Here is a 19049-nt window from a genome sequence, read left to right on the forward strand (position 1 = left end):
TCCGACGTCCAGGGTAGGCAGCTGAAAACAGCCCCCATACTGTGCTGCCGTTAATAGTCAGACAGCCAGAGGAAGGAGGAAGGAGGGAACGCTGGGTAGCTCAGGCACAGCCAGACTACACGGTGTTTAGCTGGAACTGTGGTATAGCAGGGGTCTGGGGCCGGCTAATGAGTGACCGCCACGCCAGACAAGGCCAGGCTCTGGCTCTGGATCAGGTTCCCCTTCCTGTTGACGTCTCTGTGGGCCTGACTTTACGGGAAGAGACCCTGCGCCCAGGAAATGGTCTCCCCTTACAGCGGCAGGGCTTGGGAGGCAGCGCAGCGCTAACCACATTTATCTGTTTATCAGAACGACTCTGGAGCGCTGCCTAATTGCGTTTAGCCACTGGACAGATCCCTTTACTAACGAGAGACGGATAGGTACAGACAGGGCACAGAACCATGAGAGAGTGATTAATAGAGAGGGAGAGAGAGAGGGGGAGAGAGAGACAAAGTAGTTTTGAGACAGGTAGAGTGGAGGGAGACGGTGGAGGTGGGAGATTCGCAGGCAGACGGGGTTTTAGGTTCACAGGAGATAGAGCTGCAAGACTCAGGCTTGGGAGAACACAGTGAGCGGCACGCTGAGGGGAAAAAAACATAGAAATGAAGTGACTGAAGAACAGAGACAGAGAGAGGGAGGGGAGAGGTTTTGCACGTCCTCCTTGCACACCGTTACACTCCAGCTGGGGATCTGTTTGTGTCCTAATGCCTCACTTCCCTCATTTCCCCTCCTCCTTCTCCTCCTCCTCCCTCCCTCCGTCCATCCATCTACCTATCTAGCAATCCCTGGGAGGCACGGGGCGTCGAGGAAAAGCAGAGAGAGAGGCGAGGAGCAGTGCATACATACTAAAGAACCACTTACCTTCCCAGGGCCTCTACATCTCTCAATCACCCCGAGTAGGCCTCCTCTCTGGTCTCCTTCTTCCCACCCCCTCCTCTCTCCATCTCCCCCAGATAGTGCTGGTAATGGGAGGTTAACACAGAGGCAGCGCTCCCATTATTGAGTGAATTTAGCACCTCGGACAGCGCTCTACAATCTTTATTGCTTTGCTGACCCTCTCGTCATGTCCTGGGTGTGTTCGACAGCCGCCGTGTGTGCACGCCCGCATGTGTGTGTGCGTGTACGTGTGTGCAATATGAGGTCTGATTGAAAGGCAGTGTGTCACGGAACAGAGAGCACACATGCTCTGGGGCTTGTTCACAGCGAGGGATACACTCAGGAGGGTATAGCTCACAGCGTGTGTGTGTGTGTGTGTGCGTGTGTGTGTGTGTGCATGCAAGTGGAAGAGAGGGGAAGAGAGGGAAACGAGGAAGGGCGGGTGGGGGAGGGGCTGCAATTTTCTGGTTGTCGCGCCTCCAGCATATATCCTGGCCCCGGCACATTAACTTTTAAAAAGGGTTTCGTAGGGCTCTAGGTGTCTACATCACACACACAGACGCACACACACACACACACACACACACATACACATAACGATGCCCAAAGTCACACACTCATACACTCGCAAAGAGTGGAAAGAATAGAGACGGAGAGGGAAGAGACAGGAGGTTAAGCGATAGAATATGAGTGCAGAGAACGGCAACACGAAAGGATAAATGTTTGATGTGGGAAATTCCACTCTGCGGTTTCCACCTGAACAATGATGTTCTACATTTATCACACAAAGTACATGCAGGGCTATTCACCTGGAACATTACCGGGGTTAATACAGGGCAGGACACGAGGGTGTCCCCGATGACAAGGGAAGTTGTGCAGCTGTCACCTGGTGATGTGTTGTTTTAAATGAGACTGATGTGCGATCATGTACAGTAGATTCATAGTCTGGCGGTGACAGCAGGGAGGAGGAGATCTAGAAGATGGTTGACTGATAGAGAGATATAGGCTCATGTTTTATTCACGGCTACAGTTTCTCCCTCTGCTCTCCCAAACTGCCTGGCTACTAACAAAGTGCCGGGACAAGCCCATTTCTCTTCCTCACCCCTTCTTCTCTCTGCCTCTTCCTCTCTCTCACTCTCTGTTCTGCATTCACAGCATAATGTAAGAGGTGAAATGTAATAAAAGTGACTGAACTCTTTGAGCTGCCACACTCATGATCAATCCTTTTCCTCTTTCTGCGCTTGACTGCAGGAGGTGATCTTAAAGAGAGCAGCAGACCTGGTAGAGGCCTTGTATGGGATGCCGCACAATAACCAGGTAAAATGCAAAACGCGCAGACACAACGGTGTAAACACACACACTCACGCACACTCATGCACACAAGCACGTACACATGCACGAATGTAAACACAAACATCACTATCTTGCCTTGGAAAAATGATGTTTGTGGTTTGGACCATTGGCGGCATCAAAGGCAGTGTCTCCATTGGTTCCGCAGCACCCCGCTGTGTTCGCGCAGAATCTGGGACTGACAAGCACACACATGGGAACATGTTAGCGCTTTTATCGGCTCAAAGGCTGCGGAGGAGGGGAGGAGAAGCACAATGAAAACTAAATGCAGAGGGAGGAGAGGAGAATGGGAGAGTAGGAACAGAACAGGGGAGGAGAGGAGGAGGAGGAGTGGGATTAAAACTGGACTCCAGAGGAGGATAAGGGAATGGGAAGGGAACGAGGGAGGCGGAAGAGAGGAAGAAGCAAGCTAAACATTTGATGATGTCTGTTAATGAGTCTTTCCTCCATTTACTGGAACCAATCCCACCCAGTGACCACTGATAAGAACCACTCAGCCTGCTAGATGCACATACACAGTATCTGGAGTGGGGATCTGGCATGCCATTTCATGTTCTGTCTGGGGTAACGTGTCACACAGAAGCAGATCACACTTTTTCGTGGTAACTAGCAACATAACACATAACTTTTTCAATTCAAGCTATCGAGTGCTTAATTACTCTTTCAAATAACCAAGTAATTTCTTGACATTATTACAAACCCTGATTCTTGTTTCTACACTTGCGGCTGCGCAGGTTGACTGCAGATTCTACTTGTGTTTAGTTCAGCCAGCAGAGATGAGGACAGCCTTAACGTTGTGGAAGCATGCCCTACTATTTTTAATTTGAGGTTGAAAAGGACAAATGTGTCTGTCATTGCTGTTATTACTATGCAGAGATAATTATGGGCCACAGCTGGCTATGCAGTACATTGAAAATAGTATTATGACATAGGTAGTATAATCAACATGTGCAAGGCATCACAAAGGTCTTTTTTAATTTTTATTTTTAGTAAACTTACAGTATTCTCATGTGTTACTTTTGTCAGTAGATAACACCATAATGTAAAAACGTATTTTTAATGGCATAGCGATATAATGTTGAGGTTACAAATCGAAAACGTCTTGATAAAGGTTTTACAGCGAAACATTGAAACATTGAAAGAAATATAAAGTATAAAGCAGAGGTGAAAAGTGGGCGGGAGCCTCCTTAATTGCTGATAATAAAACAAAATAAACAAAACGAGTTACCTTTAAAAGTACCATTCTCCAGCACTGTTAATGTGGCAAACTGAGTGAAAAGGTCAAGTGTCTATCAGGGACTACATTGTATTCTATTCATTTCTGTTGTATTCTGTTCTACTCTAGTATATCCGTGTTGTTGACCACTGCTCCATTATTTATTTATTTTTTTCCATTGTAGGAGATGATTCTGAAAAGGGCAGCAGACATCGCGGAGGCCCTGTACACAACGGTGCCACGAGGGCACAACCAGCTAGCCGGTCTCGGCAGCGGGTCCGTCCACGCCGGCATGATGGCTGTAAACTCCTTCCCTGGGTCAGAAGTGGCACAAACAGCCAATCAGGGTGAGCAAATGTGACAGGAAATAACTCGACTTTATTCTAAGTGAAAATACATCAGTGATTTATTTATGTTTGTCTGCGACGGACAGGAAAGCAAAAGATATAGACTGGGATGCTAGTGCAGAGGAGTGTGAGAGTGAGAGAAATTTTATTTTTCATGCGGGAAATTCAGAGAGAGACTGAAGGAGTGATTTAAGAGCACGGAGCAAAGAAAGAAGATGTGGAAAAGGAGGACAGGAGGAGGGGTGGTGGTGAGGAACACGGGGAAAATTTAAGGGGAGGAAGGGAAGAAGGTGAGAGAGAGTGAAGAGTGGAGAAAAAGAGAGCAATGGAAGGAGTACGATGGAGAAATATGAGTGGGTCCTAGGGGTGTGTATATTAGACTGGGGTCGGCCCCTGTCTGACAGAGAGAGATGTGGGTGCAGTCAGTGGTGATTCATCACCTGTATCAGGGGAAGGAGAGGAGAGTGGATGGACCAGCCTCTGGATACGTCTCAATACTTCCAATGAGCTTCCTTCACTCCTCCTCTGCCCTTCGTTTTCATTTGGAAATACGAAGCAGCTTTACATGCAAAGAAAACAATAGGTATCAGCTCCTCAGCTTAAACCAAACAGCGAGTTCAAAACTCGCAACACATGAGAACAGGGGAACCATGACACCTAATTATAGAGGAGGAGGCTAGCATCATCTCGTAGTGAAGTGCAGCCCTTATTGCACAGAGCAGGAATTCCTGATGTTCAATTCCAGCTGTTTTTTCTCCAGTGTCAGCGTTTGGGCCAAAGATGTATATTTATAGTCTTCCTTCCATCTCGTCCTCCTTCTGTTCTCTGCCCCCCCAAAGCATGAAGGAGAGAAAGGTCCTGTCGCAAACACTGGCTTCATTCTTTGACACTGCAGACACCTTTTAGTGTTAATTGTCTTAACAACACATGTCATTTTAGAAAGCACCCAGAGAGTTTAAGGCTTTTTTTTTTTTTTTTTTAGATTGTGCATAGTTTCCTTGTGTATAAATCTTTCTCCTCTCTGTTCATGGCTTTCTCATTCTCTCATACATTGTAAATTTTTTTCAAAAAAATTCTTGCAGCTTATGCTGCCATTTCCATTATCCCTGTAGAGACAAAGAATTTGGCTGTATTGCATGTAGCTTTTCCTGTATTTTTTTCTTTCCTTGTCATCTGCTATACCCTAACACCTATTCCCCTGTCTCCCTCTCTCCCCCTCTCTCTCTCCGTCTCCCTCTTCCCCTGTTCTTAGGTTTCAGTAGGAGTACGAGCAGTGTGTCCCCTCATGGTTATGTCCCCAGCTCCACTCCTCAGCAGAGCAGCTACAGCTCTGTCTCCACTAGCATGAATGGCTACGCTAACTCTGGCATGGCAACCCTGGGCACCTCGCCCAACTTCCTCAATGGATCTGCAGGCAACTCGCCCTATGCTAGTGAGTAAACACACTACATCCTAGATCTTAGACCCCGGGGAACGCAGTAGCATCATCTCGCTATCAGATTGTCTGCATGCATATCAAGTTCCTTCCACAGGCTTCCTACTCAGATGAGACCACGGGGAGATGCATGGAGGGCAAAATAAAACGCGTGTTTATAGTGAAAAAGAGTAACAGACAGTCTTAAAGAGTCGAGAAATAGAGAGAGGGATGTGGAAACAAGAAGTGACACGCAAAGAGAAAGTCATGGAGTTCAGCTGGCTCATCTGTTTCTTTAAGAACAGAGTCAAACGCAAATCCCCACTTTATTGGCCATGGGAGCAGATCACCTAGCACCCCCACCCTCCCACACACACACACACACACACACACACACACACACACACACACCACCATCCCTGACACACACACTCATTCACCCTCTACATTAAAGACCCTTGATTAAATCAATAAACTAATTGCTAGAGAAGCAATTCCATTTCAGCTCTTTGATTCCTGGGTGTTAACAAGTATTTTAACAGGCTCATCGGCCCCACGCAGACACTTTCAATCAATGGCCCCTCGGCCTGCCTTTGTAGGTCCAATTTTCATTAATTGATTAGTTAGGCCCCTTCATAAATGGATTATGACTTTATTGCGAGGATTTGTCAGGAAGAGCCATAAAAGCTAAGTGTTGGATAATAACAACAATAAAGGCAGAAGCAGATATCAGAGGGCAGGTGAAATACGACTGGGTTGATTGTAAAATCGCTGAGGGGGAAAATGCTCTTAGTGTATTAGCAGACAAAAGACAAACCCAGGGAGAGTGGATGGATGGGATGATGTCAGAGGGAGACAGCCATTGGGTTCTGAAGATAACCCTCTGGTCAGTGCTGCCTGTCTGTGTCTAATGGCTGTGAGTGAGACAGCAGCTTATCACCAAATTCGCTGCACATAGCTATGTCATATAAACAAGACTGGCTAGCCTCGGTTTAAAGAATTACACTCTGTCATCGCTTTGTATTTTGTGCTTTGTTCAAAAAGCTGCTTTGTTGTTGTTGTTGTTGAAGTGAAAAGGGCCTTGAAGTCCCCTCAAAATTCAATCCAGAGCTCTGCTGGTGATGTGTTGCTTGGATGAAAAAGAGTTATGGGTAGGAATTTCACAAGTTTAAGGGTGAGGGTTTAGTTATTGCACTGATTACAGTGCTGGCCAAATGCCTGCAGCGACTGATTACGCTATGTTTAAGGTGGTGGCAATAAAAAAACAAAGAAGCAGTGAGGAAATATGATTGTTGTCAAGCAGAATTTATCACCCTCTCTTGCTGTAATTTACTGGAAACACTGGCCCTGGCTGCTGTTTGAAATCTCATGCAAGCTTATCTGTGATAAAGGTGGTCTGGAAGGACCTTGTTTGTAGGTTGCCTCAAAATACAAATTATGAGTGCAGCACCCCAAGTTAGCTGAGAGATGTTTATCAAAACGCTGCACCCCTGAGCGTGGGATGAGTCATCAAAACAGACCCATTTTCCTGATCACAGGAAAAGTTGAGAAAAAGGGCTGCTTTCAGTGCAAGTTTTCAGCTAAACATATTTTTGTCTTGGCCGTGGAATACCTCATGGCTAGGTGATTGCTTAAATTTAATAAAAAGCAGCAAATAAAAAAAAAAAGAGTTAAACCAATGTTTGAGTTTTGAGCCAGTTGAACTGAGTCCAAATGTTATCCCTCCTGCCATCGTCCATTGACCAGTCCCTTTTTGTTCGTCCCGTCTGCCCCTCCTCTGCCCTCGGCCCTCTCTCTAACCCTGTCTCTCTTCTCTCGTCTTCATCTTTCCTCCCCGTCCTCCGACCCGCACCTCCTCCCTCTGCCTCCCCCTCTCTCACCCTGTTCTCCCTCGTCCTCCTCTCTTCTCTCAGTTGTTCCATCCAGCCCCACCATGGCCTCATCCACCAGCCTGCCCTCCAACTGCAGCAGCTCCTCCGGCATCTTCTCCTTCTCTCCGGCCAACATGGTCTCTGCCGCTGTCAAGCAGAAGAGCGCCTTCGCCCCCGTCGTCCGACCCCAAAACTCCCCTCCGCCCACGTGCACCAGCGCTAATGCTAACGGCCTGCAAGGTAAGCAAGAGTTTGATCCACTTAGCATTCGCGAGGAGCAGAGTACAGCTGGATCTGCTTTTATTGTTTTTGTAAATTTTCCTCCATAGTGCAAATGTACGCTTCCGGTCTTCCAGTTATAAGAAATATATCTGTCTGTACTTCATTCCCAAGCTCTAAACTGACTCTTCCACTCCTCCTTATGATAACAATCCTCTAAATTTCTCTCCTCCCCCCACTTCCTCCTGCTGCTCTCCCTCTTCTTCCTCCTCTTCACTCCCTGTTTTTTCCTTTCTTCCCCCTCCCACCCCCCTCCCTCCACTTCCTCCTCCCCTCACTGTAGATCAGTCTTTTGTGGACTCTAGCAAGTACTCATCAGCCAGCTCTCTCCAGGGCCTGGCCTTCTCCTGAAGTATGTTACCCCTCACTTTTGTTCTATCTCTTTTTCTTTCCATTTCCACATTATCCCATCGATCAGTTGAATCACTCACTCGTCCCACCCCGTCCCTTCCTTCTCTTCTCTGTTTTTATTTGTCACTCTTGACCTGTCCGAGAGAGCGCACCATGCCATATGTGTTCCATTTCCTGTTTTCACTTCCTCTTTCCTGCCCGTGCTCCAGTAGGTGTGTGTATGTGTGTGTTGGGGTGTATGCCGCGGCAGGTCATTCTGTTCTCCCATTTCCATCGAAAGACAGCGCGGGTCTGTTAGTCTGGGCAGGATGTTGTATGGTATTGAGATCCTGAGAGAGAGAAATGATGGATGGGAATCTTTATCTGAGCCCCAAGCTAAGCACTTCCTCACTTCCTCTGCCAGCGTTGATGAGCGCCGGCCGCGGTGACCCAAGGGCCATTGGCCACTACACGCGATCACACCGACACTACACACACACACACACATACACACCAAGCTCTTAATCCCAACAAGCCGGAGACACTTAGGAAATAACCAGGGAATTAGTGGATTGAAGTGGGAGAGGAATCAATAGAGAGCCAATATGTTATATGAAAAATTCCCCCCCTGTGATGGCCTCTGTGTAAAAGGGGGGAAGGGTTGAGGGCTGGTGGCTGCGGGGAGGTGAGGATGTGGGATCTCGGGGAAGGCAGCGCGTGATATAAGAAGTATAAGTTATGAGTAAGGGATAATTCACTAGATAATTATTAAGTTAGGGAGTGATATACTAAATAAATTAATAAATAAAAAATCCGCCTGCACTATTGTACATACAGGTACAATGCCCAGAGCTGTGGCATTGTAGACATTGTTCCCAAAATGGATTAAATATGGCATTTATCTACACAATGATGGGTTAGCCAGGTCAGTTTTGGTGATAAAGTTACCCCGATGTTAACTGCTGCAAAATTCTCACAACAGTTTTTAGCGATTGTTATTCAAAATACAAGGCAGATGGGTAAATTCTTGCAGTATAGTCTATGGACAAAACTGAATACCTTCCTCATTGTCTTTTATTAATTAACTGTAGTGGAAAGTGCAATTGCATTTTTCACTCAAAAGTGACAGACTTGGAAGGCTCAAAGATCCCTTGTGAGACATTACTTTGGAAGTGGAAAGACAAAAGGAGTAAGACGGTGGGACATATGTTGCCCAGAAAAAACACCATGGATAGTTATATAGGTTAGTTCTATGGCACGCATATGAATTTAGCAAGCTTGATTTCATTACGCAGTATTAATGCACATCCTCCAGCCAATCAGAACTGAGTACTCACCCATACCATGAAATAAAGGGTAATCATCATCAAGCTCTCTTTTTTTCAAAGACGCCCTGGGTACACAATGCATAACATAACATAAAACAAAACAATAAAATGTCCTGTAATGATTCCCTGCAAAGGGCTCACAGATTCCATTTCCATGTTCAGATGTTGTTCATCCTTATTCAAGTGCTAATTTCATCGCCTCCATCATCCCACGTCATTGTGTCTCTTCTCATGTTTGAATTATGCACCATGATGACAGCCTATACGATTGCACAATGAGCTAACACAGTGTAACTGCTAACAATTAACAGTGGCAGCTATTGCATGAAGCCGTGCAGAAAGCCTGTGAAAAGTTGATTTGGTGTTGCAAGTGCCGTCTTGTGTGCGCCAGTGGAGAAATGTTTTGATTTGGGGCCTCGGAATCACGGAGAGATAATGAGAGAGAGACAGAGGGAGGGAGAGAAGGAGAGAGGGAGAGAGACAGAAAAAGAGAGAGAGAGAGTTGTCTTTGTTCACCAGATGCTGGAACACATTTCTGTTATGTGACTGTTGTGATGACAGATGAAGCCCAGCAATCACATGACTGACCTCTCTCTCTCTCTCTGTCTCTCTCTCTCTCTCTCACTCTCTCTCTCACTCTCTCTCTCTCTCTCTCTCTCGCTCTCTCTCCCTCTTCTCTCTCCCCCTCTTTTCCCACAAGCAGCGATTCCCGGGATGATCGTTCCACCCATGTAGAGGATCTGGGATAGTTGGAGATTTTGGGAATGTTGAGCGGAAAAAAAAAAGACACAGTAGCGGAGTCTGGCGAGTCTCTCTTACACTCCAGAGCTGAACTGAAGGAAGTCAAGATAAGATACAGAACTCTGTTAAACTCAGGCCTTTCCAGCGGGATCCCATCTGGAGGGACAGAGGAAGCGAGAAGGGACAACAAGAGCCTTTTGTGATGTTATTTCCCTCTTGGTTGAGTTAGCGTAGGTTCTCTGACACCGTGTTGGATGGAGTGTATAGAGACTGATAGCTTGCCCACAGTGTGACACTGACCTCATAAAGAGAGCATTTATTTATCTTTATGTTTATGCCTGTAATATTTGGGTTTGATTACTGGAGGCCCCATGCCATCTTGCAATCCATAACTCACACAAACAACGGTTAAGTGTTGGTTTGGCCATGAAGTTTACATAACCTCTGTCACAATAGAAGATGCTTTCCTTAGCTCAGCCTGCTTACCAAAACCACATAACAACACACTGGCCAAATGGTTCTAAGGTCAAAAACAACAACAAAAAAAAAGGACAGAAAATAAATACAGCCAGTAAAATCAACACTCAATTTTGCTGCTAATTATCCCATATGTCTAAAAAAAAAAAAAAAAAAAAAAAAGGTTATATCAAAATTGCCCTATATTTCAGCATATGAAAACCTACAGAACCAGTTTTTTCTGTTTGATTTGGTTTGTTTCTTTGTTTGAATTTTAATAAAACTGTGAGGATTGAGCTGTTTGCAATATGCTTTTCTGCTTGTCATGTGAACAAAAGGTGATGACGTTACATTAGCCAAAATTGACATTTTGTCTGAGATTTTAGTGAAGACTTGAAAAGCCAGAGGATGTGTGCGTCCAGCCAGCACTGTACTGAAGGAGTCTAGCAAATATTAAATTAGAACAAATGCGTGATATATGTGATATATTTTTGTATATAAAAAAAAAATGTTGAATTTTTGATTTGACATTTCTTTCTCTTTTTGCCATAGCTATAGTTTGAAATGTAAACATTAAAATGTCTTAAGGCAGCTTCTCAGTACAGAAGATAGATTTACTGCGTGTTGTCAACATCTCATCTGCTAAACATGAGAAACATGGATTTGGATACAAAAAGGGGATTTCTGTAAAATATCCTATAAATAATGTATTTATCCCTTGTATTTGTACATTGCCTCTCACCCTTGTTTAGTTGTGTTGTGTAAGTCTAATACAGTAAGTGAACATATTTCACAGTGTTTTGTTTCATCATTCACTGTTGTCTCTCACTATTTAAATGTGACTTTTTTATCTTTTTTGTTTTGTATGTTGATTGTTTTGCATTGGTATGCCATGCCTCCATTTGTTGATTCAAAACATGCCATTGTCTATTTTTGTATTATTTGTAAGTTAATAAAAGTTTTCTTTTTTTTCCTTTTGAAAATGTTTATTGTATGGCAAAAAGTAGCATCTTATTCAGAGTATTTGGTTGAAGTAGATTTTTTAAGAATATATACACACATTAATATATACTGTAAATCTATATCTTTTTGTTTGAACTCTTTGAGGCTTTCAGATTGATACTGTTCTTGAACTGATAATATGCATGGGCTCTTCTCTTGAGTGACACTTTCCTTTTTTTGTGTGTTGAAACCAAGAGAACTAAGAAATTGCTCTGTGTTTCTCTTTCTTTGTGTTCCTCTTTTTTTTCTCTCTGTTCTTTCTTTTCCTGTGTTATTTATGCCTGCTTACATACTGTATCTATATAGTCTTTCTTTTTTCTGTCACTGTAATCTTTACCAGCAGTCTAGATGCCTTAACAATGCAAACCCATTCTTCATTCAATCACGTGTACAGTTTTCTACCCTCACCACAATTGTCTATTGCCACAGAGGAATTCTTGGGAACTTGGGGACAAAGCACAAACCCACTCTGTTTGGTGGTGAAGCCAGACTAGAATACAGAGAGCCATAATTCAACAATCATATACAACCCCGATGTACTATAATACTACAGCAGTGGCACGCTTCGAAGGATAGCCAACGCTGAGAGGCATATCTCAGCTGTGAGTGTTCACAGAAACACGCGTTATCTTTTTTTGTAGCAATGATGTAGCTCTTTTTGGACTAATGACTTAATTTCAGCCGCATGATGGTAGTTTTTCTTACACATTTCAGTCTGTAGCTATAGGGTCACTACACCAGAATAACAATTACAGCAGGCGCACAGAGTCTTTTTTAACTGTAGTACTGAGGGCCGCACGGTGAAGACATGCACTGTTACAGCACAATTATTATCTACATATCCACTGCTCACACATGGAGTTGCAGTGCCGACTCCGAATACCTGACAGTCGATCTCTTAGTCCTATCCTCCCTGTACTGGCCGATGGACAATACAGCTTCATTACAAGCTAAACAAAATTACAACAAGCGAGGGAGATGAAAGGGAGCTCCTCGGCCCCTCAGCCATCTCTGTAGTCTTTTCTTTGTGTCTGCCGTGTGTCTTCAAGCTGTTGCTGGACAGAGAATAGGGCTTTTCTCTCTGCTTTTCTTTTCTAGAGCCTGGTTTTGTTAAGTGGGTAGAAAGGGGACGTTTTAACGGAGGCGCCTGCTGACAGACGAGTGTTTTTCAGGCACTTGTGTGCCTGCGCTGGTCTGGGCCAGGGCGGGAGGGGCCGCACCATATCTGTTACAAATGAACTACAGAGGTCTGTTGTCATACAATGGCTTCTTTGTACGAAGAGTTCCATCCTGATTATGAATATTGGTTATGGGTGACAAAGTTTTGTATTTAGGAAACAAACAACAAAAAAAGATGCAAACCAAATAGCTGGTGTCTATTTTTTCCTCTGTTTTGTCTTTGACTGCAAATACACTGAACAGCTCTATGATATAGGGGACATAAGAAGGGAAGAAAAAAATTCTACTGTATAGATTGTTATTGTTTTTGATGAAAATCGAGCTGTAAGATAACTTTTGGACTCTCACAATGTTGAATTAAAGTTACCTCTTGTCTGTGACATGGCCGGTTGTCATTTTGTCATGTTAAATGTGTCGAGCTGAAATTTGTGTTTCTGTGATACCATCAGCAAACACACACAAAAAAAAAATGTGGTGATTGAGAAGAGGCTTTTGCTTTTATTTTCATTCAAAAATATCAGCAAATGGCTGACAGGCAGTTGACTGAAAATAGGAGAGTACTGTCTGCGACTAATTCCACAGGTCAGCACCACTGGCCTGCATCTCCACCCCCACTAAAGCCCTTTCTCTAATGAATCTAATTTATTACTGCATTACTGATGGCATGGTGAACATGGTTAGCCTGACAAGTTTCCTCCTAAACATATTAGTTAATGATGATTCCAAGGTTATTAATTGCGAACGCACCAGCCCACCATAATTGAGTCATCATTTGCATACCCGGTCATCAGCAGAAAATTAATTTCTTTTTTATTTTTTGCATATCTAATTTAGGAGTCTGCGATTGGATTAGCTTGTGAAAAGAGCGGATCCCAGGATTCTGCTGACCTCAAAGTGTTCCAGGGTCTCCACGGTAACTGGAGGCTTCCGTAATGCCAAAAGGGAGAGCGAGATGACCTGGAAGTACTGATGAAATGAGGAATCGCAAACACCGTGTCTGTGTGTGTGTGCATGTGTGTGTGTGTGTGTGTGTGTGTGTGTGCGCGTGTGTGTTTGGCTCCTTAATTGCCTGAAGGTTCATAACTGTATGGGGCTGTTTCTCACGTATATCTAATAACAGAGTTGATAGTTTGCTGACACACAGTAAAGTGGGTTGTAGTGTGCACGATTTAGCAGTAAGAGGTAGGATATTGAATTATGGGGGTTACACACTCAATGCTGGGGAAAATGAGTCCTGGAGCCTAATGTTTTTGATTAGCGAGCTGAGCACCGCTGCCGTGTTGCACTGTGTGGCTCAAGGGATTCGGCTTCCCTCAAATGCAGCTTGCAGTGAAACACACATACACATACACACCACGCTCCTAGACACACATTCACACACACTCATAAATCATAAATACACGTAGACAAAGGTGAACCCATTTTGCTCTTTATTTCCAGCGGCTTTTCAGGCCCAGATGGGCTGGTCAGTGTGGGAGGAGGACAATAGGAGTGGGAGGCCGAGGGCAGTGTGGAGCCAGCAGACCTCAGCCCTCTGGAGACATAACATTAGACACACTATTCCTGGAGAACTATTCCTCTGGATATAGACAGAAGATCCTTCAGACATCAAGAGAGGTGCTGTTCAGGAGTTTCTGTGCCACGAGTATCCTAATGAAACATATTAATGCACATATTCCTCACCATCTAGCTCTCTTCCTCCTCCTCCTCCTCCTCCTCCTTCTCGTTCTCCTCCCTGCATGGACAGATGAAGGAAAGAAGAGCGGAGAGGCGTATTTGAAAGAAAAACAGGAGTCCCCATGGGGATCCTGCATGAAGAAAGGAAAGGAAAGGAATGGAAAGGAGAGAGGATGGGAGAGGAGGGGGATATACAGGATGGAGGCAGACCTAGACAGTGAGCAAAAGAGAAGGAGAGGAGGAATGAATATTAATGCACTATATTGGAAAATAGTAACAATGGACACCATGGAGGAAAGAAAGATCTGGAGAGAGAACTGGAAGCTAGCTCCATTCCTGTCCTCACTTAATCTGTGGTTGTGTGTATGTGTTTGCATGTGTACATTCTGTGCCTGTGTATGCATGAGCATGTCTGACAGTAAAACAGAGCATGTTTGGGTACAAACATGCCCAGCATGGGTGTGCACGCACATTCGAGTTTGTGCCGCTGCTTATGAGGGTGTGTGGTCTTTTCCCACAGTAATTATGCCAGTGACTGTGGGTGTCTGTCTTATGATCTGTGTGGTACCTGTCAGGGGGAGCCAGGCAGAGCTCATGCTTTATATTCCCTGTAATTGCTGCTGCTAATTTACTGTGCGTTGGCCTAATGAGCGAGGAGGTGAGGGGCTGGGGTATGTAATGGATGTTAGAGACATAGAGATAGAGAGATGGATTTCACCATCGCCAGCAGCGAGAGGGAAAAGGGGAGGAGGCCGGTGAACTCTGTGTGTCGAGCGAGCATGTACAACACTTATCTTTATTGTTCTACTAAAATAAAATAAAAAAGCGCAAGATAAGCTATTTGCCCCCCACCCATCTCTCTCTTTTTCTCCGCCCTCCATCCTCCTCTCGGTTGACAGTACAGTGGCGACTGCAGTGAGCGCATTAGACAAGCTTTTTGTTATGTTGATTAACGATAAAAGCAAATCCATAAATAATATAGATTATTTATTCCATTTATTCAGATGCTAATTGGAGCTGGAGGCAGATACCTCAGAGAGATGGCCTTTTTTTTCCATCTGTGCTCCCTGTTCCGGCACAGCCAAATAGACCAACTGACATTCAGACAGAGAGAAAGGCAGTCAGATATTAATGTCATTCACACTTTGAAGCACCAATGGTATCTTGTGATGGGGACACATCCACCCTTCATTTCTCCCTAATGAGGTCATGATAGAGGCCAGTGGTTTTGGCAGACACACACCCCTCTCTCCTTACACGCACACACACACACACTCCCTCCACGTACTCTCTACTCTCTAGCCATGCACACACTCTTGATGAGCACTGGATTGACAGGGTCAGCTTTGATTGATGCACCGTGGTTCTTCCACATGTTCTACAGCTCAGTCATTTAATTATGTTTCGTAAGCGTCATTAAGTACCATTATATTCTATCATATTCTAATGAGAGAGGTGGCTAGTTGCAGGACAAGCTAATTGGTGATTAATGTTGTGTATCAGTGAGAGACAACGCAAGATTGGCCATTTAATGACACAACACTGTATTTAAGTGCTGAATATGTAAAAGCACAAACAGAGCAGGGAAATTAGAGAGAGCGGGACTGAATTCAAAACAGATCTCAGCTCTAGAGGTCTAATCTCTGGCCCCTGTTTTCTCTAAGTCGTTCTGTTTGTCCCGCTCAGGACTGTTCTCCACTTTCACCTCTTAGCCGCATTACATGCACTTACTTAGATAATGTTAGAAACCATCCCTGCAGACATAACTCACCTGCTCCTCCAGATTAACCACTAAACTCAGTATTGATGCACTGCTTTACAGGTACGCACGTGGACACACACACACACAGAAAAAGACACACACACACACAAACATCCTCATCTCGGTATTGACATGCCGCACGGCTGTAGGTGTTTCCATTTAAGGCCAGTCGATTGCCTTAAGTATGTAATGTTAGGAGGGGGGTCCGTAAACATGTCAAATTAGCAGTAATGAATGGCCAGGCACCGGCAGGGGGAACTGTCAGGGTGCACGCCCAAGACAATACATTACCCTGAGTTATCCTAGCCTGCCCTCCTCTGACACACACACACACACACACACACACACACACACACTGACCGAGAAGACACAGGATGTAAACTAGGGGGACCCATTCAGGGATCACACACACTGCTTCAATGGGCCGTGCAGGAGGCAAAGGTGGAGCTGATTGGTGTTTGAGAGACAAAAAGGCAGACACAGAGACTTAAAGCAAAATGTTGAAAAACGAAAAGTTCAGGACAAAAAAAATTACAAAATTACAAAGTACAACGTTGAAAGATTGAAGGTAGAGAGCGGGATGATAGAAGGGCTATTGGACGTAGCAGAGAAAGCTGTATGAAAATAGATAGATAGAGAGATAGAGGACTGAGCCAGAGGTAGAGAAAACAAACTGTGGTATTTATTTTTTCTTCTCAGTGTTGAAACAGGAAAAGGACCTCTGGTTTAATAAACCATGAATCCTTTCACGGAGGGTTTGTATGTTATTCTTCTCAGAAACAGATATGGAAGGAGGGAGGGAAGGAGAGGCTAAATAAGACAGAGAGAGAGAGAGAGAGCAAAAAAGATGCTCTGCAACCGTATGAAATTCATTCTTTCTTTCTCTCTTTCTCTTTCTATCTCACTCACTCACTCTCTGTCCCTCTATCCAGCTCATACACACACACACACACACACACACACACACTCGAGCTCTGCCCTCCCTCAGCCCACTTCCAGGCTGTATGTTAGTTTTGGGTTAGGAGTGAGGGGGGTACACATCCTCCTCTTCCAGCAAATCCAAAGCCTGAGAGAGAAAGAGCATAAATGAGAAGGAAGAGTAAAAGATATGGAGTTCCCATCTGGAAATGATTAAACCCTTCTCTGTCTTCCTCTCAGCATTATACAACTTTGACAGCTTGTGAAAATTGCTCGCTATGATATTCCTTCCACTTTAGTGCAAGGAAAGGCTTAACTCCACTCATCACAATACAATATACAATGCATACACCAGTATTATTTCAGACAAACATAAACAGTAAAACTTGACACTCTCCCCTTGATTTCCATAGCTTGCTTTTACTAGACGTAGTGGATACAATGAACGTGTATACAAACATGAACCTATTGCCTCTATATGTTGTGCCTCCCTCCCTCCCCCCTCTCTCTTTCTCTCTTTCTCTCTCCCTTCTTTCTCTCCTTCCTGTAACAAAGGTTACATTGATCATGTTTCTAAAAGAGACTCTGTATTTCCACATGGCCCTGCCTCTGATATGTTTTTCTTGGCAAGTCCGAGTTCTACTTTTGTCATTCACTCAGCATATTTTAACAAATTAGAAACATTAGAAACCGGGATCGCGGCGGTGTTTTGGTTTGGTTTCGAAACGTTATGGTCCCTACAATTATATTTCAAAACACAAGCGAATTGTTTGACAGCTGAGCGGAGTAAAACCCTAAAACAACTTTTTCATTAGAAACACATGCCCTTGCAATTAGAGCTTAACAATATGTTAATGTGTGTTTGCACTGGTTCATTTGTTGTCGTGTGAACGGTGACTATGAGGGAGTGTGTGTGCGTGTGTCTGTCTGTGCATGCGCCCTCATGTACGTGTTCATGTGTGTTTGCTTTAGTGAGTGCATGCCCGCTTGTTTGTGTGTGTGTGTGTGTGTGTGTGTGTAAGGGACAAAGGGACACAGTGCTCCACATAACAGCATTACAGATGGCTGTTGTGAGTGGTTGTGACAGTGAAAGCGAGTGAGTTCCCACTCCATACAGATGTACTCTGAGTGACCTTACAAACACAGTGGAACTAAAACAGGCCCCCTACCTCTCGCTCTAACTCTGGCACACACTGTCAATTCTCACTCAGCCCTTGTGGGGCACTAAAAGTTGTTTCCTGAGCCAGGAATACATCAAGGGCCAAGAATATATAACCAGCGAGCAGGGGCAATGCATAGCTAGGGTCCAGGAAAGCATAACTTGGACAAGGTAAATATTGGACTGAAGGATTAGTAGCTTTTGCCACCTATAAAAGCAGGACAGGGATGCCAGCCGAGTTAACGACCACACGCTCTGACTTTACCCTGGATTGTTTTACCAAGGAGCTGCTGTGGACAAAGGGAACATTTCAACAAGTTGGCTTTATGGATGAAAAAAAGGGGAAAACCAGAAATGAGTTTACTCAGTGAAACAATCTTTCCCCTTCCTTTCAGTGACTTGTTGTATTTTTGTCTATTATCATTATATATTACATTATTATAAATATGTTTTTGATGGATCTGTTGATGGAGCATTCCTTGCGCTTTCTGTGATGCTGAAGCTGATTTTGATTTTTGCCTTTGCTTGCTCATTCTTTTATTCTTCTTCTGAGCCAGCTCTTTTTGGTGGGGGATTGTGCAACAACAAGAATGTTTTTTATTCTCGTGCGGTCTCACCCACAACATTTGTTTCCACTTTGACAGATTTTGGAACAGAAATTCTTGGGAGAGAAAATGATGGTTGCATGATGGTTCAAAAATAAGCTCTTTAAAAAAATCCTCAACCACCCTCCCACCCCCCACCCCCCCTTCTCCTTCTTCTCATAGTCTCCATTGCTCTAAGGCTCGCTCCTTTTCCTTCACTACACCCCCCCACCCCCCCTTTTGTTGGTGTAAGTCCAAACAAAGTCACCTCATCGTGTATTGTGGGAGAGATTGTAAAGTTTTCATTGAGCCCATGTGGAAGTGATTTGGCTGTAATCTCCAGTAATTGTGACTGTAACACAGAAACAGGCTAGAACAGATTGGCCTCATATTTTTCTTCAGGGTCACTCTGGGCTTATCTCAATATTTAGCGTCTTGCCTGATTGAGTTATCATATCACATTTGCTGTTAAGAGCTGAGTGATGTCAACAAATGTAACCAGAGACCACAAAATGTTGCTT

General features: G+C 44.3%; 1 protein-coding gene across 2 annotated transcripts in view; it reads left to right on the plus strand.

Annotated features, from left to right (window-relative positions):
• ebf1a (EBF transcription factor 1a) overlaps positions 1 to 12808 on the plus strand; it is a 59241-nt gene extending 46433 nt beyond the window's left edge. Inside the window, exons 12-17 of one of the 2 annotated variants that reach the window (XM_030062226.1) lie at positions 2167 to 2232; positions 3666 to 3828; positions 5081 to 5260; positions 7156 to 7353; positions 7676 to 7744; positions 9754 to 12808. In XM_030062226.1, coding sequence (XP_029918086.1) covers positions 2167 to 2232; positions 3666 to 3828; positions 5081 to 5260; positions 7156 to 7353; positions 7676 to 7743 — 675 coding nt within the window. In that variant the 3' untranslated portion in view covers position 7744; positions 9754 to 12808. The remainder of the gene's footprint in view (positions 1 to 2166; positions 2233 to 3665; positions 3829 to 5080; positions 5261 to 7155; positions 7354 to 7675; positions 7745 to 9753) is intronic. The other variant, XM_030062228.1, reaches the window with a different exon arrangement.
• Positions 12809 to 19049: the final 6241 nt, after the last annotated feature.

The sequence above is a fragment of the Myripristis murdjan genome, chromosome 10 (genome assembly GCF_902150065.1).
Source record: "Myripristis murdjan chromosome 10, fMyrMur1.1, whole genome shotgun sequence".
NCBI lineage: Eukaryota > Metazoa > Chordata > Actinopteri > Holocentriformes > Holocentridae > Myripristis > Myripristis murdjan.